Source organism: Phaenicophaeus curvirostris, chromosome 8 (genome assembly GCF_032191515.1).
Source record: "Phaenicophaeus curvirostris isolate KB17595 chromosome 8, BPBGC_Pcur_1.0, whole genome shotgun sequence".
NCBI lineage: Eukaryota > Metazoa > Chordata > Aves > Cuculiformes > Cuculidae > Phaenicophaeus > Phaenicophaeus curvirostris.
The window spans coordinates 19,853,599-19,880,262 of NC_091399.1; the positions used below are offsets into that span (position 1 = coordinate 19,853,599).

A 26,664-nucleotide genomic window follows, 5' to 3' on the forward strand; every position below is an offset into this window, starting at 1 on the left:
CTTGCCGCACAGCTTGTTTGATGCCGCAGCGCTGGGGAGCCGAGCTGCCGTGCTGCAGCGGTTGGATCACTGGTTGTTGTGCCATTTTGCAGGTCTAACTGGCACCACAGGCCATCTCACGGGGAGCTATCTCGGCCAAGGCAACCTGTGCCCCTGCGATATCCCGGTCCATCCTGTGTTATGGAGGTGTAGCGCACACAGCATTTCTTGGAACGTCCTTCCAGCCCCTCCTCACAGCCAGTGGCTTTGCATTCTCCTTGCAGGTCAAGCACTGGGAGTGTTTCATCACCGCGTGGGATGGTTTGCCCTCCTCTGTCCCTTGCACCTATAGCAGGAGGGGGCTCTATAGGCGACGTGATTGATTCTGTTCCACTTGGTACAGCCTGGATACCACCAGAGACAGACACTGGACGCGTGGCTCTATATCCTTTGCTTCTGTCCTCCCAGAGCACTGTGCAAGTTTCCCCAAACACCTTTCCTGTTAGACCTTCTTGCCAGCTACCTTTTTTTTTTTTCTTTTTTTGCCATAAAGCTACGGGCCCATGAGCAGCTAAACTCTCAGCTAGTTGAGCGCCTGCATGATGCAGACCCCTTGGATGAATCTGGGGCACTTTCTAGTACCAACATTTCACTGATCTTTTCCTACAAAAAAAAACCAGAGAAGTCTAGAGCCAGCCAACCAGGTACTGAAAAAGCAGGTTGCGCTACTGAACATGATTTTTGTGCTTGCACCATATTTAGACTTTAGCATCTTAGAGACCACGAGAATACATCTCCAAAACAAAACAAACACGCTCACCATCCCCGTCTTGTTCTTAAAGCTGTTTATCCTAACGTCATAGAATCATAATATAGTTAGGGTTGGAAAGGACCCAAAAGATCATCTAGTTCCAACCCCCCTGCCCTGGGCAGGGACACCTCACTAGGTCAGGCTACCCAAGGCCCATCAACCTGGCTTTGAACAAGGATGGAGCATCCGCAGCTTCCCTGGGCACCCTGTCCTGCACAGCATCCTCGCAAAAAGCCTCAAAACCTGCTTCCTACCTAGTGCAATGAAAGTAACTTTTATTCTCCAAGCAGGCTCTTTGTATCTCCTTCCAAACATGTTATACTTAGCTTTAGAATTCAGTCTACCTGGTTTACACCATATTACACTAAACCTTTATCACCAGCTTTCTGATGTATCAAACCTACCCACGGCCCTCAATGAGAGCAGAGGTTTACAGCCTCTGATCTCTGGGTGACAGAGAAATGGAAAAGATCCACGAGGTCACTTCCCAAGCCTTTATAAAGCTAAGAAAATAGACCTCTGGTCTGTAGGCTCAAATCCACGGACAGGCTGTCTGCTTCTCCACTAGAAAATATTGCAAGAATCTGACAGCTGATAAGCTGGAAAAGCAATGGCAAAGAAATGGGGCTTTCATATCCTAAGTATTACTGCATAGCAGAGAGGTGCTGCACAATTGACATCTACACAAAATCTTCTCCTGCAGCTGGTTCTCCAGGCTACGGGAATGGAGCCAGAGTACACTTCACGCACCATTTCATACCCAAACACTTGTCCTGCTCACTGCACGCTTCCCTGTGTCCAGTTCATAAGCAAGCACCACGCAGCAGGGTCTGTGTCTTTAGTGATTTTACATGGCATTGAACCCACAGTGGACAATCGGTAGGTAACAACAGTCAATAATAAGTAAATAACAAAAATATAATAGTGATCTTCATGTGACCCCTCCCTGCCATGTGCTGGTACTACAGGAAAAAAGATGCCTGGGCTAGCAGGCACGTCTTGTGCTCTTCTCGCATCTCAGTGTGGGGCAGACGGGACATTCCTGCTCTCCACTCTTTCCCAACAACAGCCAGGCCATTCCCAAGAAGCCACCAAGTCTCCAGCGGTGCGGAGCCTGTTTGTGTAGGTTTTGGTATGGTGCCTAGCACAATGAAGCCTGAACGATGACTGGGGTCCTGAGGCTGAACTACAGTGCAAATAAATTAATATTAATGAAAAACAATCATTTGCACTAGAATACTTGCCTGACCAGGTCTAGCGAGAGCTTTTGAGAATACCTTCCTCGTGAGAAATACTCAGCTCCTTGACAGTCATACGGAAAATAACTTTAAGTCTCCATCCCTGGAAGATAAGAGGCTGGAAAGGGTGGCAGGTGGTGTCATAAGGTGTGCAACCAAAATGGAAAGGTGAGCTGAGTTCGCTGATGGTTTCCACTCTGGGAAGCAGCATGGATCATGTCCCTTTGCCTTCTCTCCCCCTCCTCACAGTCTCTGGATCCAGCCCGCTGCCGCCAGCGTGGGAGACAATGCTTCAGACTGGACTTGGCTTCACAAGGTTCAGAACTGTCCTTAGGGTCTTTCCAAACACAGGGGAGAGATGAGAGCCAGGGAGACGTCTGGAAGGATGGAAAGGTGCAGTGGCGTTATTGACACACAAACCAGGATAGTAATTTCAAAGGAAACCAGCCTTCCCAACAGACGGCCCTGTGACTAGAGAGGATTATGGGTTTGTGCTAGAGAGAGGCAACAACAGCGAGATGCTACTGCTAACTGAATAAAATCCCACAGAAATTCAAAGAATTCTAATACCACCTCTGGATCACACTCTGGAAGTCTCCTCTTCCCCTTCTCCCTCTTTTCTCGTTCCCACTGCTTTTAACACCGAGGAAGTTTCACATTTAGACATGGATTTTGGTTGTTGTGGGAAGCACATGGTTTCTGAGGGCCCATCACTGCTCTAGCTGAGCCTTCTCTGGGTTTGAGACAGCAGGTCTGTGTAAATTTTGGATCTCAGGAACCTGGGGTAAGAGTCTTTCTCCATCAGGCTGTGCACCTTCCCCTGAGCTTGGTCAAAGCAAGAGAGGGAGGGCTCCTGCATATTTCTTCTTGTCAGCTCCCGTGTCTGGAAGTCTATGTTCACCTGGGAAAAGTAGCAGAAGAGAGTTTGGTACCAAGTGACTGGTTTCCTTGCTCAAAATAGTACATTTTATCTCAGACATGGCTGAAAAAGCAGCAGAACAACCAAGCTCCTACCCTCATCCATACCCAAACATCCTCCCAAACTCTGTGGGATTTAGTGATCCAGTGTTATAAATCCTGCTCCAAATTTTGAAAAGTTGAACTAGATTTATACTGATCTAAGCACTTCTGAGAGCAAGTTAATTTCTTCAGGCTTTTAAGCACGGGTTTACGTAGCACGTCATCTAAAAACACTCCACTCAGTCTAACCAAGGTTTCTCTATTCACTTCATTCTTCACTATGTGCCCAATATAAGGGTGAATGAACTTTTAGCTTGGTTTAAACTAATAGTACATTCTTATTAAATGTTTTTCAATCCTGTTGTAAAATAAATAGATTGATTTTTCCCATAACAGCTTTGTGTCTGAAAATCTTGAGCAGAGACTTGAAAAAATAAACCACCCCACGTTATGGCTGTCGTTTGTTTGCAAAGCCATCAACCTGAGTTTTCCTGTTTTCTTTCCCTAGCAAAGCAGTCAGCTTTTGTTAGGGTTACTGTTTAAAACCTGGCTGAAAAGTTGTTATTTGTTGTTATTAACCCAGTGTCCAAACTTAAAGGAGACTAGAAAGTAAAGCTTTCTGCCTTAACTCAGGCGACAGCAACGTAGATTTGCTCTCTGTGTCACTCAAGGGTCACATCACATGCTACCATGCCAGAATTATGACAACAGGACCAAATTTAAGGAAGAATCCTAGAGAATCATAGAATAGTTTGGGCTGGAAGGGACCTTAAAGCCCATCCAGTTCCAACCTCTCTGCCATGGGCAGGGACACCTCCCGCTGGATCAGGGGCTCCAAGCCCCATCCAGCCTGGCCTTGAACACCTCCAGGGATGGGGCAGCCACAGCTTCTCTGGACAACCTGGGCCAGGGCCTCCCCACCCTCATAGTAAAGAAATTCCTCCTTACATCTAGTTTAAATCTGCCCCTCTCCAGTTTATACCTATTGCCCCCAGTCCTATCACTACAAGCCTTTGCAAACAGTCCCTCCCCAGCTTTCTTGTAGGCTCCCTTCAAGTACCGGGAGGTCGCTATAAGGTCTCCCCCAAGGACCTCATCCAGCCTGCACTCATATTTCTAATCCAGATTCAGATTCTGAAAATCTCACCCATCTTCATGGATAACAACAGGAAGATGCTCACTGGGCAATGGGGATTGACTCATGCCCCGAGATGCTCCCACCACTTGCTGTAAGTGGCTGCTTCTCGGTGGCCTCACAATAAACCTCCTAGTTCAAAGGTGTAGTGAAGGGAGCCTTTTTAGAGGGATTCACCTGTATTGTGACAAGTACCCGTGCAATCCAGCAGGACAACTGCCGTGGGAGAGCAGGTGCACTAAGCACCCTTCTGGTTGCATTAAATACAATAACACAACCCAACCTCACAACGCACGGTTTGACAATCACATCAGCCTGTCCATGCTTGAAAGAAGATTTAACAATCCGAGGCTTCGGGTTGTGACTGCACTTTTTGTTCAACTCCGAGCTACTGTTTGCATCTTTTAGGAGGTCTAATTGAGATGGGGGTTAGTCAGCAGATAAACACCCCTCCCTGGAGAGTCAACAAGTTAGTCATTCGTGGGATGCTTCTGCACAACGTGTCCTGTGAGAAATGAGTCCAATAGCCTGCTTGGGGATTGATAGTAAATGAGAAGAGCAAGGTGAAATACCCCTAGGAAGCTCATAGAGGTTAAGAAATGTAGGTTGCAATTGCCGGTGAACTTGCTGGCTGTGACTAATTTAGTATCATCCAAGTAGTTGCCCTCACCAGAGGATGAGTCACCATCAGCAGAGGCAGCTGTAGCAGGCAGGATAGCATCCCCAACCACCTTATCCACTCCTGATCATCACCTCTGGGAGGGAAGGGAGGGCTCCCCAACCCCTTGGCCCTCCACAGGTCTCAGCTGGGGGAGATGGATGCTCTGCCTGCCCAGGGTGCTGGCATACCCACCTCTCGAGGAGCCTGCACGTCGATGAACTCCTCGAAGATCCGCTGAGCCTTAGAGGCCAGTTTGGCTGCTGAGCGGGTCTTCTTGAAGTCCTCACAGGCGAGCCAGAACTCCAGGTTTTCCTCGCTGAACTCCGTCTTCAGGAAAGCACGGAAAGCGGCCAGCCCATCTACAAGAGAGACTTGGGCAGTTACAACAGGAGGAGAAAGCAAGCAGGGAGCAGCCTCTTCAGCAGACATCCTTCCACCCAAAGACCGTTCCATTTTTCTCCCAAGGTCTGCAATCCGAGGACGCGTCCTTCACTTACACCACTGCACCAGCTGGACTCTCGTGAGCTGCCACGCAGCCAAACGTCACTTGCTGTTGCTCTGAAAACGCTTTTTGCCAGCTACCATGACAAAAGGCTTTCTTCAAGACTGGGGGACCTAACCTTAGGAAAGCACCTCTTGAAAACATCAAGCTCCAATGACACTGTCTCTTTGCCACAGCATCTCGTGCATGTTAATGCAACGCTTTGTGGTGTTCTATCCGTCATTAAGAAAACCTTTAATAAAACATAGCGTCTGTGGACTTGTCTCCTATGTTTTCTGTCACTTTGCTTTATTGCCTTGTGACATATTCTTAGTTCTTATTTAAACAGAGGATGGATCTTGGAGAGCCGAACTGCTACAGCGACAATAAAGGGGAGAGAGAAAGGACGTGGCATAATTACTACTTGTCTCATTGGTGGTAAAAGTGTTCTTATCACTTGTTAATGCTTAGCAATTGTGACATTTCAGAAATGTAATCTGAGTCAGCCAGAGCAGATTAGAAATATGGGAAGATTTATTAGGCAATCTGTGTCCTCTTAAACCCCTGCCTGGGTGTATTTATGGATGCTACTATTGTTCTTTCTTTCCTTTCCCTAAATGGCACAGGCAGGGGTGAAGCAGCTGAAGTTTTCACACGTGCCCTTTCTCTTTCCCTTAGCCTTGGGATAAGTTTGGCTCCAAATTTTTCTTTTTTTCCAGTAACATGTTTCCAACTTTACCTGGGTCTGAATATTTGTAGTTCATGACTGGAAATCTCCTGAGTCAGTATTGCCTACTTCCAAGTAAGTTTCTAAAAATATTGATGGAATCAGGAATGTACTTGGCAAGGTCAGACTCCTCCAAAAAGATGAGGAAGCAAGCGCACGTGTGTCTGGCAGGGACATACAAAGTCCGATGAGGGTTTGTAGGACCTGAACTCCTGCAATACTGCGTGTTAGGGGCTTCATCTCCCTCTTTTCTTGGCTGTGCTGCCTCCTCTCCTTCCTCCCATGGCAGGGGACGTGGGGACTGGGACAGAGCCCATGGGGCAGTGCTCGGTGTAGGTTATCTTCACATCTATAACAAGCCCACGGCCACCAGGGACAGGGCTGGCCTCGTCACAGGACCCATCACAAGCTCCCTTACAGCTTTGTCCTCGTTTCCTTGCCTGCACGGGGTACACCAGGAGAAGAAGCAATGTAACACTGCCCTTTTTGTCCCTTGTGCATCCTAAAATTATTTCTGCCTCTCTTGTTTTCAGTAATAACTTAGGACACAGAGATACTTTTTGGTTCTAGGTCCTGAAATTCAAGCCCTAAGAAATGGCCTCAGGCACTGAACGGCATCTAACAATCCTATTTCTGGCTTTATATAAGTCAGTGAAAGCGTCTTCTGACTGCTCAGATTCTCAAAGGGAAAGACAGAAGAGATAATAGGCCAGGCAGGACCAAACTCCAGGCTAAACCACTCTAAGTTTCTCAAAGCTGCTTCGTTTCTGGACACTGCAGAGCTCCACGAGCAGTCTGTGTCATGAAGAGCACAGCAAGCAGCCTCTAAAACAGGGACATCCCATCTCAGCCACGCTTGCTTCTTCTGCAGCCCCAGGAGGGCGAGAAATAGCTGTATCGCACCAACTCATCCCACCACTTCTTAATAAATGCACTTTTAGGAGAAGATCGGGGTTTTGAACTGCTGCTGTGGACAAAATCATGGTGTTTTTCTTCCAGCGAGCGCTGCGGAGCATTAAACAGCACAAATCGTGGCCTCTAGCCTGGGGCGTTAGCTCCAGAGAAGCTTGCAGAGCAGAGAGTGCTGAAGGCATCTCCAGGAGCCACGGACCTGTCGGGGTCACGCTGCCTTAGGATGCTCCCCACAAGGTACGTCATTTTACATATCATCAGCTTCTGAGATATTTGACATTAAATATTCCAGCACCCAAGCACACTGTTGCCACTGTACAACCTCTGCTGTTGGTCTCTGCAGAGGTCTTGCTCCCCTTTCTCTGTCTTGGTCTTTTTTTAGCTCCCTTTCCTCTACAACAGCCTCAGAGCCCCAGTCCTGAGAGAGGATCACTTGCAGAAATAGCAGCTTTGCATGGCAAATACAATATCTGCAAAGTATAATATTTGCTAAAAGAGGGGGACATCATGACTGATGAGGTGAGAAAGGCATTTGCTTCATCCCTGCCCTGGAAAGCAGCCAGAGCAGGTCCAACCCAGAACCAGGAGGTTTCCATATGCTCTGCCTCCTGCTCTCATGTCAATCAACTCTTTTTTATCTTGACATCAGTTTAGATGGAGGAGAGATAAATAATAATGTCTGGCTGTTCTCCGTTACTCTATATATTCCTCACAGCCTTTGAGGAGCTGGAAATGAGGAGGAGGACCTTGCAGAGGTGGTGTTGGATGCAGGAGAGGTCATCCTTGACTCAAGGCTACCAGGCTCTCCGCAAATATAACCTTTAGCCTTTGTCTCCCTGCCAGTGTTTACAGCAGGCAGAGTTCAGAGATGGAATCCCAGACGACTGCACAACAGTAAATCACTGCCCACGAGTTTGTTATGGAACAACAAATCTAATTGCAAGGGCAGGGGGACAATTAATATGGGAACTGCCATCACCTGAGCTGGAATTTGACCTGGATGTTGACTTTAATCACAAGACAGCGCTCATGTGCAGGCGTCACAGCCTTCAAGGAAGGACCATTCATGAATGATCAGCATTTCAAAGCTCATCCCACCCAGACCGACAGCTTTTTTCACTGGGATTGCAGTGTGGGAGAGCATCACCTGATGAGTTAACCTCCTGAAATACCCTGGAAGGTGGTCGGAGCACCCGAGAAGTGCAATTTCAAGGGGGTACTTTACAGAGAAAGCACAGAAACGAAAAGCAGGATTAGAAGTCTTCGGATGCAGCACCACAAGGTATCCCTATGATGTGTAGCCTAAAGGCACAGCCATTTGAGAAGACAGAGTATAGACGCGTGGCCCTCAAGACAACTATTGGAAACTTATGCAGGTCTTTGACTCAAGAGGTGGTGAGCCTTGCTTGAAGCCAAAGGAGCGAATCATACTGATGGAGCAGGCAGGATGAAGGCACGGGAATGGAACTCTTCTACTGAGCATCAAAATAGCCTGAAAGAGAGGTGGAAGGCATTCGCTTTTTACTTTCGTAGTGTAAATGTAAGCTTCAAGATGTCCTGCCTTCTGATCAAACAGACCAAAGGGATGCAGAAGGTTATCAGGAAGGATTGTGCAAGTGTTTGTTTATCCCCTCCCAAGATCTCGCCGTGTTTCGTACAGCTAGAACCCTGCAGGTAACCTGTGAATTGGACAATGAGAAGAATTTGTGTTTTATAGATGGGGACTGCCAGGCAGATCAAGGACTGTGTGAGGATTGGGACTCAGATGTTGCTGACATCCCATTCAAATGTTGTCCTTCAGGCCATGGAGAGCAGGTCCTTTCCAGCAAGAAGGGCTGTGGAGGAAGGGACTTAACTGGTGAGCACAAAACACGACACAGGTTTTAACTAAGTCAAGCTTCAGCAGCACGAGGAAGAGCTGAGATGAGTGGCTCAAATCATTCAGGCAGACAGCTTAATAACCAAGCATCAGCTGCTGTCAGAGTAAGAAAGGGATCAACAATCATATATTTAATGCATACATTTCATGCCGTTAGGGTAATCAGCGTTTTGTGTAGGAAATAAAGATAGATTCCTCAGGCTGGTAGGTGAATGAACTAGCTCTATGGAACATGTTGGGTCCAGGGCTGAAGAGACAAGACCACAGTGCTCTGCGTAGCATATGTACTTGCTATCACTGCTGCTTAGCATTGCTTTGGTGAATGTTAGCTGCCTGTCACCAGCACAATGCCAATGCTAATGCTGTTCGGGCTTAGAAAGAACCAGGAGTAGGTTGCAATATTCCTGTGCTGTGTAGGAAGAGGAGCAATGTGTAGACAACAGAAGGAGGAGGACAATAAAGTTTGTGCAGAAGAGCAAAGAGATCACAAAACATGGTGGTGGGGGGGAAGAGGGCAAAAAAAAAAAAAAAAAAATAAAATCACCCATGAGATAAAAATGGAAATTGAGTGCAAAGGTTTTCTGTGTTGGATGCTTCATTGAAAAGTGACTAAGGGCTGAGGACAGACTGTCCTGCTGGATTCTGGACAAATGACAAGCCATGTGTCCAGCCCCGTGAGGGATGCAGAATGAGACATGCCATTGCTTGTGTTTCCCTCCAGCAGCCTGTCAAAAGATATCTCCATCTGGCTGACCAGCCTGTACCTCCTGGGCACGGCTGCAGAAGCAGGATTACTCCTCTATTACTCACATACACACACACTCTGCGGACCACACTGAGCTCCACTTCCCTGGGAGCCACCACTAATCTGCACTGGCACAGAATAGGAAAAGATGCCAAAATCTAGCATGTTAAAGCCACTGCTTTTGCTCCCTGAGCATCCAAGAAAGCATGCTGCATATGATCTGCCTCTCACTCTCTCAATTCCCTGCTGCAGAGTAGCATCAACCTCCTTTCTCCTGTTGCTTGCCACCCTCCGAAGCCCTGACCCAAAGGGGCTCCGCAGCGCTGTGCTCGTGTCTGCTGCTGTGAAAAGGGGATTGACTGGCTCACCCTATGGTTTCAAGTCGTTCTGTTTCACCCATCAGCAAAACCAATTAGGATATAATTGCATTGAGCTGTTCCTCTCGGGCTGTTAACGAAACAATCTGAGCTGCATCCGAGAGTTCAGCACTGGTTACTCTAAGAGGGCTGGGCTGAGGGATGCTGAGGTCTCAATGCTGGTGCAAAAGGAAGGTGGGCATAGAATCATAGAATCATAGAATAATCAGGTTGGAAGAGACCCACTGGATCATCAAGTCCAACCATTCATGTGACTGAGAGCGCATTTCTGCCTTCCCTACTTACAATCTCTTGCTAATGCCAACATAAATTATTCTTTAAGTGACCAGGGAATTGGTCCAAATAAGTCCACTGTACACAGAGGGCCATTGTCCTGCCCAAGAATCTCTGCAGACGTGCAACTGCTTCAAAACCCAGCGTCCCTCCATCCTCCACTCAAGATGCTGCCAGAAGTAGCACATCAGGATCCAACATTACCTACAAAGGTCATTAATTAAAACAATCAAAGAGGAAGCACCACACTGCCAGCACACGTCAACAGATATTTGACAAAAATAAGCATAATGACACTCTCCACAGAGACTTTATAATGCACGACACCTATTCAGGTCGCTTCCATTTGGAGACTCATGAAAAAAACAAGTGGAAGAGTACAAGTCGTTTGCCTTTCCCATGAAGAGTTCTGCAGCCCTGTGAGCCTCCTCCGTGTACAGGGAGAGCCTGCTCACCTTGTCACTTCAGAGTCATCTGGGGAGCTCTGATACACTTCCTTGCCCCTTGGAGCTCTTTTTTTTGCATCTGCCCAGCCCCTTGCAGTATTTCCTATAAAAAGCCTCATTTTCAGCAGCTACACCCAGCTCCTACTTGAGCATTCTGGCGTTTTTCTCCACCAAGGAAAGGGTTGGAAAACCATTGTAACATCTGCCTGCAGCAGAAAGCGCCACTCAACCCCCCAAAATCAGCATCACAACCCCCCTTCCGAAACAGATGACCTTCCCCTAGTGAAGAAAGAGTTTATGACAGATGCGTGGGGCAGAAGTTGTCTACCTGCTGACTCTGGAAGCCTCAGGGGAAATTCTCCCCGAGCCCAGCTGGTGCTTAGCCCATGCCCCTAGGCATGAATTCAGATTTTCCCTGGCTAATACTGTTCACCTGAGCAGTCACAGAGAAATTAGACCGAGGCACTTCTGTCCTTCTCTTGGCACTAGAGCTGAATATTAGCTGGCAGCTTTACTAGAGACAGATGCTGGCAGGCCAGGCGCTGCTGTTCTTGACCTGAAATTTTGGGCAGGGAAGGCACACGATGCTGTTACCTAACATCAGCACGTATCGTATCTCTAACAGCAAAAACACAACTCCTTTGTTCTGCTTTCATAGCAGATCTCTGGAAATTGTTCTGTGTTTTGGATAAAAGTATATGTAAGAGAAGCCACAATGATTTTACAAGATAATTCATTTATGGATACACACTCTACTCTCCTTTAAACCAGCGTAACTGAAAAAACACTTCTCTTTCAAGAGAGCCTTTTGTATTTGCTTCATTATAACCCTCGACCACCAGGCTAGCAATTCCAGAAACTTCAGCTGCAGAGCAATTGTAATATATTCCTGTAGAAAGTAGTTTATTAAGCAACATTTTTTTTTTTTTGTCGCTGATCACCAGGCAATGTCACCATGACTGCTGATAAAAAAAAATAAAAATATTAATTTAAATTTTAAAGATCGCCCTCTGTTGCTATTAGGAACTGAGTATTTTTCATTAGGTGCCAGAGAGTTATCAGAATTACTTTCCTTTCTAGACACAGGAAAAATTCTGATAATTCATTTATCACACTATAAGGCTAATTTATTAATAAATCCAGGCACTCCTGGGGAGGCTCTTGGATGAAATAATTGAACTAAGGTTTGGTTTAGCATTCACAGCAGTCAGCTGAAGAGGGAACAGTCTGTATAACACCAGTACATAGATGCGTAAATTCACTGGCTTTTGTAACCAAATCACTTTTGCTGCAATCTGGTGAAGGAGGAACAGGGGCTAGAATACAGACTAGTTACACTGATGCGAATATCCCACCCTCTCCACACCCCAGGCATCCTATAGCCTCTTTGGTGCATTTTTCCCTTCTTATTTCAAATTTTGACAAAAGGAAATGTTCCCTCTTACCCAAACCCAGCTACACTACTTTTTTTTTTTTTCCTACTGGCTGCAAGAGCAATGATCTCAACAAGATACTGCTGCTAAAATTATATTCTGCTTTTTCTGCCTTGGACAGCCAGCCTGCTTAAAGTTGTCACTTAATTCCCTGCCAAAACTGTTGTCATCTCAATAGAAATCCAGCAAAACTACACTTTATTTAAAATAATAATTTATTTCTACACTTATATTTTAAAACATAAGTGCAGAGAAAAAACTGACTCTCTAAGAAAACCAGATGGTTCCTTATTGCAGCAAAATAGTTCACTGCCCACATTGACTTCTCCCCAGCCTCGACTCGCTCTTGTTTTACTCCCCAAAAGAAACAAGTTAATGAATTATACTGTGAACTTGACTGTCTTGTTTATAATTTCTCAGCATGAAAATGTTGGTGAAGCAGAATAATATTTTCTGAACAGACCTGATAACATTGATCTGTAGAATGGAGCGAGGTGTGCTGATTACACGTTTGCATAAGGCTTCCAGATGTGAAATTTTGAGGTTTACATTGGTAACTGTGAATTAGATCCTGCTAAGAGCTGGCATGCGTGATTTCTCTGCTACAGAGCAAGTGGTTCAAGGCTATTGAACCACACACAGCGTTGATTTGCAGCACTCCCAGCAAAGCCTGTGCTCCAGCACAGCATAGCTGCACAGCAGCTCGGAAGAGCAGCTGCAGGGAGAGGGATTGAAGCTGGTGCCATGGATCCCAGGAGGCTTTAGCACGCTGAGAACCTGTTATTTGCTTGTGCAGAAAGACTGGACCCAAGGGCACGTGCCAAGGATGGTACACGCAGGGCTGCAGCCTTGGGATCCTGCTTCCAGGGGACCCACAGGAGCTGGAGAAGGCTAGGTGGATGATTTTATCAGTTGTGACCATCCAGTCAAGAGCAAAGCCAGGGAGGGAACCCAGAGAAACTCACTTCTTTGCTTTTTAACCAGAGGACAAGACCTGTCTATAAAATTACTGTGCCCATTGCCAAGTGGATCGTCACCCAAGGGGCTGTCCCTGTGCTGTACAATCCATCCTTCGCTTGCCCCAGCTGCAACAAATTTTAAGGGTACGAGGGGGGCAGGAAAAAAAGGTAGAATTTCATTTCTACTCACATTTATGGGACAAAAGGACATCAAAAGAGTCTGCCCATCTTGTTGCTTCTTCTGTTGACAGCCTTCTGTAAAGAAAGGAAAAGGCAAGCTACAAACAACACGTGGCTGCTGAGCCCCTCTGGGGCTGCTTGACAAGAACACGGGGGAAGGCTGAATTCTTCTCCCCTAACTTTGGAGGAGCACAACGTAGAGGTCTCCAGGTGAGCAAGTCGCCCTGGGCTCCCTTTAGAGTCAGTGAGGAGATACCAAGACTTGACTCTCTTCACCTCACGCCCCCTGGTAGGTGGGAAAATAGGCTTGATGAATCACAACCACAAAGGGACCAATTATTCCTCATTGACTGCGAGCAGAAGCCCAGAGAACGAGTTCAGGTGTAGACACTTACATCGTAAATGCCAGAAGTTAGGTTAAATGAAACCCACCCCTGCAGACTTGGGTGACTTAAAGAGCAAGGTTAGGAACGGTTGGACTCGATGATCCGGTGGGTCTCTTCCAACCTGGTTATTCTATGATTCTGTGATTCTTAGCTTAGATGTAAACAGTGACTCGTGGTCAGGTGAATCCCATCCCACTCATCTCAAATCAGGACCCTGGATTGTCTGAAGTATCTTCCTCAAGTGCTGTGCAAACTAATATAGGACTTTTTGGTAGCGTTGAAAAACAAGGCTAAGCTAAAGAGGACTGTATCCTGAAATTGCTGGTCACCTCTTATAGAGAGTAAACTTTGATTTGTGATGACAGAGGTATAAATTCAAATACACGCAGGTACATCCCACGTTCAACAGCAGGGACCGTGTGTCCTATCTAATGGCAGAGCTCACATCAATGATCCAGGTATTTCCTCAGGCTGTTCCTGCTGTATCAGTGCTTTTTTTTGTTTTCCTCCTTCCTTGTGGCTGGAAGAACTAGTCAACGCTTACACAAAGTACAAGAAAAGGAGGACAATTCCAGAAGGGGAGGGCGAGGAAGGACAGGAATGGGAGTGGGGTGGGGTGCTGCAGCTATACTCACTTCAAAGCCCGGTTGGGCTTGTCCGGAAGAATAGCTGTGAAATCATTATATGAGTCTGATTTGTGAGACAGGCAGCCCAGGCGAGTCCTCATCCCTCTGTTCCTGTGGTCGATGTGAGGGAGCAGGGGGGTGAGCAGGGGAAAACCAAAGAAGATGACGATTATAAATCTAGCCAGAAAAAAAAAAAAACACTAAAAGCGAAACACCTTAATGGCTCTGCGCCCCGTTAAATCTCTGTCCTTGGCTCCCTCATCTCTGGGAGGGACCCTGAAACATCTCTAGGAAGATGCCAAGTGGGCACTGAGGACAGACACAGCAGCAGAGCAGCTGAAGGCTCACCCACAGCAGTCATTCAGCTGCTGTGACAGGCAAAAAGGCTTTTAAAAGCTGCGCTTTGGGATGGTTTCTTGGAAAGTCCCGCTCTGGTCAAGTGTGGGAGGAGGGCAGAGGGCAGCAATACCAGGAATCAGTCATCGTGACCCAGCAGCACCAGAAACAACATAAATACCAGGGCTTGAGGGCAGGAAGGGGCTGGAGGAAGAAGAGAGGGAGCAAGGCACCGGCAAGGTGAGCCTATGCTGCAGAGATCCCAGCCAGGATCCCAAGTGGCTTCTTTAGATTCAGGATTACATAAGCAGGCTAAAACTGCCTCTTTCCTGACAGGCTTACCCAGGCAGAAAATGGCTTTATCGCTTTTTTTTTTTTTTTCTCCCTCTACATTTCAAACAAGCCCCAGAGCCTTCGCTCCTCTGCCGGCCCCTCTCATCCTTGCCAGCCCCTTCCCGGGACAGTCAGGTCTGCAGCATCCTTCATTACGTAACCGCTGGGCAAGGAGGAGCACAGGGGAGAGGGAAGCGCAACACACATGCATTATGCAGGACTGGCATCATCTCCTCTCAAACCACACAGGTCCCAGTTAATGGTTTTACATGATCCCTAGAAGAGCAGAGCCCGTGATTTGCCTCTCCAGCCCAAGGGCGTCTCCTACTCAATTCCTCAGACATCGAACAAGGTCATTCTCTCCTCTGAGCCATGGGAGAAGGATTTAGCGACCAAGTCGCCGCTTCTCAGCTGCTGGACCCACTTCCGAGCTGGAGAAAACCCTTATTCTGAGCCCTGCTGCCAAACAGATGCCAAATACTTTCTGTGGCTGCAGAGGGAACCACAATATTTTTTTCCCTTCCGCATATAATTCTTGCAGAATACTTCAGCCCCAGCGACCCAGCCAATCTGTAGCGCCTGTTTCCCCCTTCTCCTCCTGCCCTTCAGAGAGTTTCTATTATTGCACATTTTAATGTAACCTTAAAGCAAATTAAATGTTAATTAAATGCAATGAGCGTCTCCCTGGTGCAGCACAGGCAGCTCGCAGCATTTAACAAGCACAAAAGCCTGGAGACCTTCACTCGCAGGAACTGTTGCACAGCCCCAAAATACGGACCCACGGGCGGTGGTCTCGGGATGCTACGAGACGTCGGTGCAGAAACACCGAGTGCAACGTGCTGTGTGCCGAGCTGAGTACGCTGGACCTTAAACACACGCTGGGTCCGCTACAGGATCTTTCCGATACCTTTCCTAACGCCTCCTGCCTCCAACCTTTATCTTCCCTGCACCGTTGGCTCTAGCGAGCTCACAGATTTCGCAGCGAGAGGTGTGACACGCGTTACCGCAGTGCTGCTCAGAGCTCTCTCTGATGCCCGAGATCAAGGGAGCGCAGCAGGGAATTGGAGCGCACGGGGGACAGAGAAAACGCGCCACGAGCAAGGAGCTTGGCTCTCATGGAACACCGACTTCCAAGACAGGGCACGGGAGAAAGAGAAGGAAAGAAACCGGGTCCACAGGAGGTGGAGAGACAAGGGGAGTGCGGGAGGGAAGAGGGGACATCACAGTGAGCTGAAAGGCTCACCGAACAAGGTAGACAGCGACAAGATGGGCAAGGGTGAGGGATGCATCATGTCTTTGCAGTTACCTCCGTGGGATCAGTAAGGCAGCCATTCAGGCATCCAGTTATGGTTAACCCTTTAACTGGCTGGCTCGGGCAGCAGTCAGGGCTTTGTGCAGGAGGCAGGAGTGCAGGAAGGAGGGATTTACTGTTTCATGTCCTGGCATTTAAAAATACACAAAAGATTCCTCAGCAAAAAAGGAGGGCCAGTTGCTCTCAACCCATTTGATCCTCGCCGCCTAGCGTGGAAGGTCGATTTTTCAATGGAAGATGTTCAGAGTTGAGGGATGGTCACAGAGAAGAGACAGCATTTCCTTCTAAGGCCAGGACCGCAGGTTAAGTCCAGCTTCAGGTCTAGAGTGATCTGGGTTTGGCGTCACAGCTCACCACGGAGCAGCAGGAGTCGGCATTATCACACTCATCATTCAACACCTTTGAAGGTCTCTCCTCAACAGGCAGAGCTCCGGGCTGACCTCGCTAAGAAGAGCAAACTACCTCTTGTCCCTGTCCCTCCAGGTCATGGCTGATGTTACTGGCCAGGCATCATGGAAAAGCTGGCACTGCAAATAAAATAATAGGAGGCTTCACGCGTCTGCAGATGCTGTTCCCTTCACCATCACAGGCTCAAGCACTCACACAAAAATAACTCAAAGACAGCAGCTCCTCTTTGAGGCAGTGGGAGCCTGTGGGGGGCTACCAAGGAGATGCACGGTCTGCAAAGGGGAGGAAAGGAGGGAGGGAAGGAGGGGATCGTAGGGTCCCTTTGAGCCCTGGCACACAGGCAGCTGGTTGAGCAAATCTCACATCAGAGAGCGAAGGCACCACTGGCCAGGAGACCAATGGGACAGAGAGCAGGACTGTTGAGTGAGCAAAAGGCAACAGTTTCTTATTTGTTGAGTAGGGCCAAGCTCCAGATAACCTCCCTGCCCTCTTGCCCAGAGGGAACAACCAAGAAGGAGACAAAGGAGATGATGAGAGCAGAGATGGTGTGCAAAGGAGCCAGGACCCTGCTCTGCTGGGGCCTGGGGGGATCCCAGAGCTTGGGCTGCCCATCGCAACATCCCTGTTAAAACCTGATTACATTAAAAACGCACAAAGCCTCTTCCCAGCTAAATTAATGGAACCGGGATTGCGCTACATGCCAGTGAGTGCATTTCCTTAATCCCTGCCCTGACCGGCTGCTTCGATATGCTTTAACTGAAATCAATCCTTGTAATTCCTTAAGCCCCTTTAAATTTCCTCATTAACAGCCTCACCTGCATGTGGGACCACAGCGCATGATTTCCTGGAGTCCAGCAACCCCTACTCCCCTGTCCCAATACTGCTCCGAAGCGATGGCTGGAAGCAGAGCCCGGTTCCCTCTCTCTCACATCTCTCACAGCCCCCCAGCAGCCTGATTTTTCAGAATACTGCCATGAAACAGCCTTCTGCTCGCCCCGCTCCCACCCTCTTACCAGCCCCCGCAACAGCCACCTGCACAGGTGAGCAGCACCCAACTTCCCTGTGATCCCAAAGTCTGTTTGACCTCACGGATGCTGAGACCTATTATTTCCCACTAAGGCGATCCTGCTGCTAGGCTGATGTCCCCATGGATATTTCCTCTGATTGCAAATAAAGCCAGTCAGTTACGACTTCAGAATTATAATCTGTGGCATGTGGTAAAAGCATCCCAGAGGGGTCCACATGGAGGTTTTTTCCCTCTGCTCCATCATTCATCCTACCTCACGCCCTGCGAAAGGACGTTGGTCAAGGAGAAATGCCAGTCTTGTCATGGATGTGGTTTGGGGGGGGTTCTCATGGGGAGGCAGGGGGTGAGGGGTGTGATTAGGACATTCAGGCTATCGAACCACCCCAGGAGATCACCTGAGTAAAGATGAAGAAGCCATCCCAATAGAAAAAAAAAATAGCAGCACAAAGGTTAAAAAAAACAAACAAAACAACAAACCACAAAACCTCAGGGGCTTGAAGAGATTAAGACTATCCATCCGCATGCAGAGAAAGCCAGGAAAAACCACAGAGGCACTGCAGACAGACAGACAGACACAGAGACAAGGATACTCACTGCTTCTGACCTGTCCTCTCGGGCGGTGGGTCTGTGCTGGCAGGGTGGTCAGAGAGGCTCTGGGGAGAGAGCAGAGTGGTTTTCTTCAGCGACAACCCCCTGCATGGGGTGAAAGTCACACTTGGACAGCCCTCCCCTCCCCACCTCTCTCCAGGCAGCAGCAGCGCGGCTCTGACATCCAGCAAAATCCCTTGAGCACCCTCAACCTGGCAGGTTCCCACGGCTCATGGGCAGCGCTGCCCACCCCATCAGCATCCCCCTCCTCACCTACCTGGCAGCAAAAGCCCAGCCTGTCCCCCCTCGGAGCTCGGGGACCACCTCTCCGCACGGGCGGCGGATGCCAAACGCTGGCAGGGAGCATCTGGGGGTGGGAGGGGGGGGGACGCCTGCGAAAGCGCTCGCTGTTGTCACCCTCGGTATGTTGGAATAAAGCATCCGCCTGCATCGCGTTAATCGGCTCCTCGGAGGTTTCGGGAGGGTTGCTGCCCTCCGATCACAGACCATCAGGAGTTGCCGCAGACAGAAGCGGTGGGAGAGTTTTATTAAAAAGCCCAGGTGTCAGCAGGGACAAATAAAATCGTTAACGGGCGACGGAGCCCGTTATCACAGGGCACGGGCTAGCAGAAGGAAAAAAATCCACCTGGCAAGTCAGTGATGTGACAGACCCCTTCCATCCATCTCCCCTTCTCTCAGCTGGTGTGTGCAGCCCCGCTCGCCCCACGGTACAGGCTCCCATTCCCTTTCCCCTCCTGCAGCACACGCAGCTCCATCCCCCAGAGGATGTATATGGGGTGTCCAGTGCACCCCAGTGACTCCAACAACCCAACCCGCAGCACCTACATGGTGGGGCTCAGCACAGCCCCCCAGCTCCAGGCTTAGCCCAGCCACCCATAACAACATCCAGGAGTCTTGCAGGCTGCGCAGGCACTAACGTGGGTTATTGACTTCACTGAGGCCTCAACCTATTTCATCCCCATTGTTTTCTTTGATTCTGATGAAGTTGATCGAGTAAAAAATAATAATAATAATAATAATAATAATATATAAGTCCCTCTGCGTGGGGCACAACAACCCTGAGCAGCTACAGACTAGGAGAAGTCTGGCTGGAAACTGCCTGGAAGAGAAGGACCTGGGGGTGTTGGTTGAACAGGAGCCAGTAGGGACCCAGGTGGCCAAGAAGGCCAATGGCATCTTGGCTTGTGTCAGACACGGCGTGACCAGCAGGTCCAGGGAGGTTCTTCTCCCTCTGGACTCGGCACTGGGGAGACCGCTCCTCGAATCCTGTGTTCAGTTCTGGCCCCTCACCACAAGAAGGATGTTGAGGCTCTGGAGCGAGTCCAGAGAAGAGCAACGAAGCTGGCGAAGGGGCTGGGGAACAAGAGGAGCGGCTGAGAGAGCTGGGGGTGTTTAGGCTGGAGAAGAGGAGGCTGAGGGGAGACCTCATTGCTCTCTCCAACTCCCTGAAAGGAGGTTGTGGAGAGGAGGGAGCTGGGCTCTTTTCCCAAGTGACAGGGGACAGGACGAGAGGGAATGGCCTCAAGCTCCGCCAGGGGAGGTTTAGGATGGACATTAGTTAAAAATTTTTCATGGAAAGGGTCATTGGTCCCTGGCAGAGGCTGCCCAGGGAGGGGGTTGAGTCACCTTCCCTGGAGGGGTTTAAGGCACGGGTGGACGAGGTGCTGAGGGACATGGGTTAGTGTTTGATAGGAATGGTTGGACTCGATGATCCAGTGGGTCTCTTCCAACCTGGTGATCCTATGATTCTTTTTTGTGAAAACTTGCAGTCACCCGCCTCTTCTCTGCTAAAACACTGCTTGGCCTGACACTCCGGTGCTATCAGCAGGAGACATGTCTTGAGATTGCACATTATCACCAGGCAACATCCCTGGTGAGTTCTGCAAAACTTACGATGAAAACACAGGGCTTAGTAGCACTGCAGCAGCGATCCTGAGTCTCCATCATCTTGGATCCCCTCCTTCAGGGTCACTGGTCCCTGTCAGAGGCTGCCCAGGGAGGGGGTTGAGTCCCCTTCCCTGGAGGGGTTTAAGGGACGGGTGGACGAGGTGCTGAGGGACATGGGTTAGTGTTCGATAGGAATGGTTGGACTCGATGATCCGGTGGGTCTCTTCCAACCTGGTGATTCTATGATTCATAGCTCAGCTTGGCAAGCCAATATTTGCCTCGTTCTCATTGCAAAGCCCAGGTCATTCTGGCTCAGATTAGTCACGTCCCCAGTTATCAGAAGGCAAGCACTGAAAAAAAACGCTGATACAATCTCCTCTCAGCCAAGGTCAAAGGTTGAGGTTCATCTCTTGCCTCTGGTACAACAAGCCGGCTTGTTCAAGTTAAATAACAATCATCTGCAGCCCTTGCCCCAGACCCAAGCCAACTTTAATACAACATCACTAAGCGTTTGACTTCTAACATGTAATTTTTGTTTTAATGCATTTCCACGCTTCCAGGTTCTCTCTGGGCAACTGCAGGATGTCACCAGTGGTGCTTTCACAATACATCTAAGACATCCCTCGGACCTCATTTGCACACACAGACACTGTGAATATGGAAGAGGTCAACAATATGTTCAATTAACACTGCTCTACACAATTCTGGTCTGTTATTAGGGTACACGGACTTGACTGCAGGCTCAAACAGATCAAAAACTCTGATTCACTGACTTTGGGTGGGATTGATCAGAGGATCCACTCCTCCTCCTGCTTTTACGCCAGTTTTATATGTAGCCATCACCAGTATGGACAGAGATCCCAGCCCCTATTTCTCCAGTACATCAGCACACCCTTGTTGTGACCTCAGCAAAACCCTAGAGCAACCTACAAAAAGCTCTGAAGAGCAACAGTTTTTAATTCTAGTTTCCTGGGGCAGGTGTGAGTTAACAGAGAACAAAAATAAGTGAACTATGCTGACATAGGCACTATGGGAAATGTAATTAAATTGCAGATAAAGAGAATTATATTTTACATGTTAATACTTTAGAAAGCTTCTGTGAGGTTTATAGCAAATTCCTTCTCAAACAGCCCTCCCGCTTCTGACTATCCTGTAGCTTCTATTTAAAAGCTTTTAATAAAAATAACTCATTTTGATATTAAGCTTGAATCCCATCCAGAATTTTAAATCTCTCCAAGACATACTTTAAAGCAATTTCCTCATGGTCTGTTAGCAGCAAACACACAAGCAGTGAATACGTGCGGTGTTCGGGGCGTTGACTGTCACTGGACAGGGTGGGAGGGAATTTGTTAGCCTGTTCCCAGGACATTAATCTTCTCTCCATCATCTCCAGGGTCCTTTTCACCCTCCTTGTTATTTTAAACACCTCCCTGCCTGTCTGTGCATTTGATCATCATTCAAGTGCTTTTTACCTGAAAAATTCTTCTGGGCAAACACCTCCCACCATCTCGCTTGGTCCCAGTTTCTGCCACCCAGCTGCTAGATTAAAGGGCATGGCCTGAAGACACCTGCTCCTCACATATCCACCTGGACCAGGAAGGCAGCTCTGGCTGGTAGGTGTGTGCCTCTCGCCTCTTCACGTAGAAGGACTCTCTTCCCAGAGCTGGCAGCTGACTACCCTGCTCAGTTTGGAGCTGGAAGACGAGAGGATGCCCACCTTGACTAGCTCAGTTTCTTGGCTGACATTTCCAGTGGGTTTGCCTTAAATAAAGTCCTTCACCTTAACATTTAATCAGACTCCTCCCTGTCTTCTCACTCTTGCTCTGTGTCCTCAGGGGTCTGCTGCCACCCTGGGATTCCATTATTTTATGCTTAATGAGCCGCCACGTCAAGCCTGCCGCGGCCATTTCCACCTCTTATTTCTGACTTTGTAGCCTTGTCATATTTACAGCGTTCCATGCCACTTTGAAGGGCTTTGAACTTCTTTGGGGTTGCATTTGCTCTTCCTTTGTGACTTTTCCTGGTTCTGTGACAGCATCTCTCTTTCCTAGTACCGTGCTGCAAGGAGCTTGTTCTGGGGTGTGCTTCACAACTTGCTAATCCAAGAGGTTTTTCACCTATCAAAGTGCTTCTTCAGGCGGCTGTGATGTTTGGCAGCTACATCCCCACAGCTGAAGTCATTCTTTGGTACATTTTCATGAGATCCTGTTGCCTCAGGGGTGGATGAGGTGCTGAGGGACATGGTTTAGTGTTTGATGGGAATGGTTGGACTCGATGATCCGGTGGGTCTCTTCCAACCTGGTCATTCTATGATTCTACAATTCTCTGTGATCCTTCTGGAAGATGGTCAGTGACGCAGGCTCCGTGACTACAAAATGCCAATTATATAGGGCCATCTGCCTTTGCAGTGGTTAATACCTTGGGAATGCAGGTGACCTGCATGCTGCAAAGCCTGCCTTTGACTCAACTGCAAGCCTCCAGCCATGGGCCACTTCTGCTATGACACAAAGGAGCTTTTCTTTTTTGCTGGAGGACTGGGAGGAACAACCACCCTTGACCTGGAATGACAAATTTCTCATAGCAAGAAGAATTATTTGATCTCCGCTGACATACGGTCATTCAAAATTTATCCAGAATTCAGCTTGGTACCTATATAAACCCAACACAAAAGTCCTTCAAATTAGTAATTAATTTATCTCCAGAGCTTGTTTTTCTCCATTTTTGCTTGCAATTAAAGCTGGAAAAAATTGTTGTAACAAAGATCTGCTATGCCATTCTCTGCTCACTGTGCCAGGCTGCTTGCCTGCTTGTTTGAGGGTCCAGAAGAAAACCCACTTGGTCCAGCACAAGGTGACTGTCTTGACAAGACAGAATTTTGACTGACACAGACAGCTTCCTAAGCTGTGAAACAAATCACAGACTTGCCTAACTTCATAGAATCATAGAATCACCAGGTTGGAAGAGACCCACTGGATCATCGAGTCCAACCATTCCCATCAATCACTAACCCATGTCCCTCAGCACCTCGTCCACCCGTCCCTTAAACCCCTCCAGGGAAGGGGACTCAACCCCCTCCCTGGGCAGCCTCTGCCAGGGACCAATAACCTTTTCCATGAAAAATTTTTTCCTAATGTTCAGCAACTTGTGAAGAGAGCCATGAGAACATCTCCCCATTCTATAAAAGGAGCTCCAGTTACATCAGAAAACATCCACAGATGTAGCTCAGGATGTTTTTAAGGGGTTAATTTTTTTATTCATCCTAAACTTGAAATAATTTTCCATATCAGGCCAGGCAGGCAGGAAATTCCAGATGGTGAAACAAGGAGAGCTCCGGTTTCGGGGACAGGTGAGGAAACCAAGCAGCTGATGCACTGGACGGGGCTCGATAGCAGGCGACACCACTCATGTGCTAACAAGGCAGAGCAAGAGGTAGGAGACAACCACTGAGCTGAATTTGCCTTGAAAATACGAGACCATGTTTAAAAAAAAAAGAGTTATATAAAGTGCGATCCACGGTTCTGTCTCCAGCTTAGCTCGAGAGCAAGGCAGCTATTTAAATTCTCTCTGTGTCAACGATAAAAGTGTCTCCTGGCCTTTTTTGCAGCTCTCAGGCACCGCGATCGCTGCGGCAGAGCAGATGCCTCTGCTGCGAGATGCTCCTGGCCCCAGCTTGCGCACTCCAGACTCCCTCCCAGATTCCTCCAGGCAGGTAAAATACAAAACCAACAGCTCAGCAGCGTGGAAAGCTTCAGGCTGAGAGGGGCAGCACGCGAGACGAGGATCAAAGGGAAGAATTTCCTCTCTAAAGCACATTATTACAATTTCATAATTGTTCTCCCAGGAAACATGCTCCCGTGCCCAGGAGCAGTTTCACGTGAAGAAGAGCATCGGTGCCTCTGCGCGTGTGTGTCGGAGGGGATGCTGACAGCGTGGAGCGAGGAGGCAGAAAGGATTGGAGTTGACACAGAGCTGCTCTGTGCAGCCTTGGAGCCCTCCCAGCTTCCAGCATCGCTGCTGCTCTCAATATGGCACCGTCTGCAACGCAGTCGGTGTGGGAAACCGAGACAGACCCACCCCAACAGGCGGCTCCACCAACATCCCCTACCACAGACGCCCTTGTATGCTTAGATCGAGCTCTGGTGCACAAGATGGGGTTAATTTTCTGCTGAGAGATCATTCAAAGGCCTCGCAAGCAGCCTGCGTTTTGCTAGCTGAACTCTGCAAACTAGTCACACAGTGAATGTTAGAAATTAGACCAGAAATCTCAGGGTTGCAGTCGCAAATCCAGTCGCAAATCCATTTATGGTGGACAAGGTCTATGCTTATTTGCTCTTATCGCCGTTATTTCGAAGACTTGGGCTTACAGGGCATCCAGATCCCACAAGAAGGATTTATTGGGGCTATTAACCACTGTACAGATACACAATGTGGCACTGGGAGATCATCCCCACTGCAGAAAAACACCTGAGCACGTGCTTAACTTTAACCACGAGAGCAGCTGAATGGATATTTGTACGATGAAACACAAACAGAGTTAACTGAACGGGTGAGCTGGGATTTCTCTTTCATCTCTGGAGGCTGCTGCTCTAGCCTTAATTAAAACATAAATGAAGTGAGTTAGATGGGTTCATCCTCTCTCTCCAGCAGATGGTGGTTCTTTCATAAAAGTGCCTATTGCATCCAGCATCAATCTCTCCTTTGGAGACGGGCGATCGCTGCCTGTGTCCTGCCAGTCTGGATGGAGACGCACGCTGAGCTCTGCCAGCTCCTGCACTATCCAGGACCGGAGAACCGGGCAACGTCCCCAGAGCCACTCGGAAGGACTCTGGGGCAGGGGCCAGGCTTGTGCTGCCAGCGCTGCTTTGGAGGAGCCCGGGGCTGCAGGAACAAGCGAGTCTCAGAGAAGGGCAGCACAACAAGACAGCGAGAGCACAGCCCTTTGTGCAACGTGTTTGCTCCCCGAATGGAGGAATGCAACTGCAGAGGATGCTAGCACGACAGGTCCCTTGTATTTCTCAGCTATGCCAAATTACCCCTTATTTCCCCCACCCATCAAACAATAAAGAGATCTCCATCCCACAGCCAGGGATGCAGGAAAATGAGCCCCTTTGGGTTAGCTCTTCCCCCAAAGAGCACACACACTCCTTCCATCTGCAAGGTTGCACCACAGCCTCTGCTCAACGCAGTCCTCTCACCTCCAACGTGTTTTTCTTTCGCTCCAATTAGTCTTACTTTTAACCAGCTCAGCCCCAGCGTTCGTCCTGGGTGTTAGTCACAATGTCACAGACACCCAAATATTAAAAGGAAATACAATCCTCCATTTTAAAATAACAACAATAGCGAAGGAAGGGGGGGAAATAAAAGACGGTGAAGATCTCAGAGCTGCAGGCACCAGCACGGATTGATGTTTTCTCCCAGCATCAAAGGCCCACCACTAATCCCATTGAAACGGAGATCACCCCAGAACCAGCCCTGCTCCATATCAGGGTTAAAGTAAGAAATATGCTGCTCTCTTTCCCCACCTGCTAATTGGAAGCAGTGCCTGCATCCCTTTGACCATCCCTAAGATGCCAAGGGAAGGTCAACGCACCAGGAGAAGCTCCGTCGTGACATTAATAGGGGTGACATCTGAGCAGCACCCTTCCCCCTCCTGCTCTGCCTGTGGAGCCATCCTTCCCACAGAAAACTGGGACAGGAAAAAGTAAAAATCCCTGCCCTGAGGCCTCGTCCCCAAGCCACCTTCTGGCTCTTACCTGTCTTGCAGCTGGCAGCAGGGTGGTGGCTACGTGGCTTTTGGTGCTTGATGGACATGGCTGGTTGGGACCCTGAGGACCAGCGTCCGCAGGCTCCCAGGGCATCGGGGAGGGCGAAGGGCCACAGTTATCTCTGGAGGAGCAGCAGCACTGTGCCACTTTTCCTGGCTCCCTCGCCCTGCACATGAAAAGAAAAAGAGCTGGTGGAAGGAGGGGGGGTTACAAAAGAGAGGGAAGGGGGAGAAGGGAGAGCTGGAGCGCGCGCTCTTGCAGATGCACACACAGAGCAGACAGAGGCTTGTCTAGGATGGCACTGCCTGACTTGCTCTCATTATTGCTGCGGGCTGGCTGCTGCCCACGGAGCGCTCGCCAGCATCCGCTGCTGGCTGGGGGCACAGTGGGGGAAAGAGATTAAACCTTCGAGGACCATCGGAGCGAGGAAAAATACCAACTTGGCCCTGGGGGCTTTGCTTTTACCTGGGAGGGGGAGAGTCAAGCCAGAGAGGAGGGAGGCATTGTGGTGATAGGGAGTTCAGCTTTTCCGTGATGACTCCTTTCTTCCTTTAAACGTAAAAAAATAATCAATTCCAGCCCTCCTCAGCTGCACCGAGGGATGGTGGAGGGCTAGCCTGACCCAGAGGGCATGATTTTAAAGATGTCATAGAGTTAAGACAGACAGAAAGAGGGTTGCACGAACCCAGAGAAATAACATCATGGAGAAGCCAGCCCCCCCGGCACATTCCCACTCTCCAGGTCATGCCGATAGGAGTCGGAAGGCTTGGCAGGGCGGT

At 48.8% G+C, this 26,664-nt stretch overlaps 1 protein-coding gene across 5 annotated transcripts; it reads right to left on the bottom strand.

The window, feature by feature from the left end:
* Window positions 1-1,165: 1,165 nt before the first annotated feature.
* Window positions 1,166-26,013, bottom strand: LOC138723548 (regulator of G-protein signaling 8). Of its 5 annotated transcripts, XM_069862725.1 has the most exons (7): window positions 25,874-25,993; window positions 18,219-18,277; window positions 16,184-16,716; window positions 14,218-14,319; window positions 13,207-13,271; window positions 4,977-5,143; window positions 1,166-2,929 (listed from the first exon to the last, which is right to left on the bottom strand). In XM_069862725.1, exons 3-7 carry the CDS (start codon window positions 16,207-16,209, stop codon window positions 2,747-2,749), a joined length of 543 nt encoding a protein of 180 aa, XP_069718826.1. In that variant the 5' UTR covers window positions 16,210-16,716; window positions 18,219-18,277; window positions 25,874-25,993; the 3' UTR covers window positions 1,166-2,746. The 5 variants fall into 5 exon arrangements, with proteins under 5 accessions (XP_069718826.1, XP_069718825.1, XP_069718823.1 ...); XM_069862724.1 differs by lacking the exon at window positions 16,184-16,716 and having other exon boundaries at window positions 13,207-13,268; window positions 25,874-26,013; XM_069862722.1 differs by lacking the exon at window positions 16,184-16,716 and having other exon boundaries at window positions 25,874-26,010.
* Between the last annotated feature and the right edge of the window lie 651 nt (window positions 26,014-26,664).

Bases quoted from the DNA above. Each gene is read 5' to 3' on its own strand.
- LOC138723548 (XM_069862722.1), bottom strand. From the start codon at position 25,978: ATGCCCTGGGAGCCTGCGGACGCTGGTCCTCAGGGTCCCAACCAGCCA. The intron at 5,144-13,206 runs GTGAGTAGAAAT...TCTCTCTTGTAG, and splicing joins TGTCCTTTTGTCCCATAAAT to ATGGGCTGGCCGCTTTCCGT. The intron at 2,930-4,976 runs GTGGGTATGCCA...TACTTTTCCCAG, and splicing joins ACGTGCAGGCTCCTCGAGAG to GTGAACATAGACTTCCAGAC.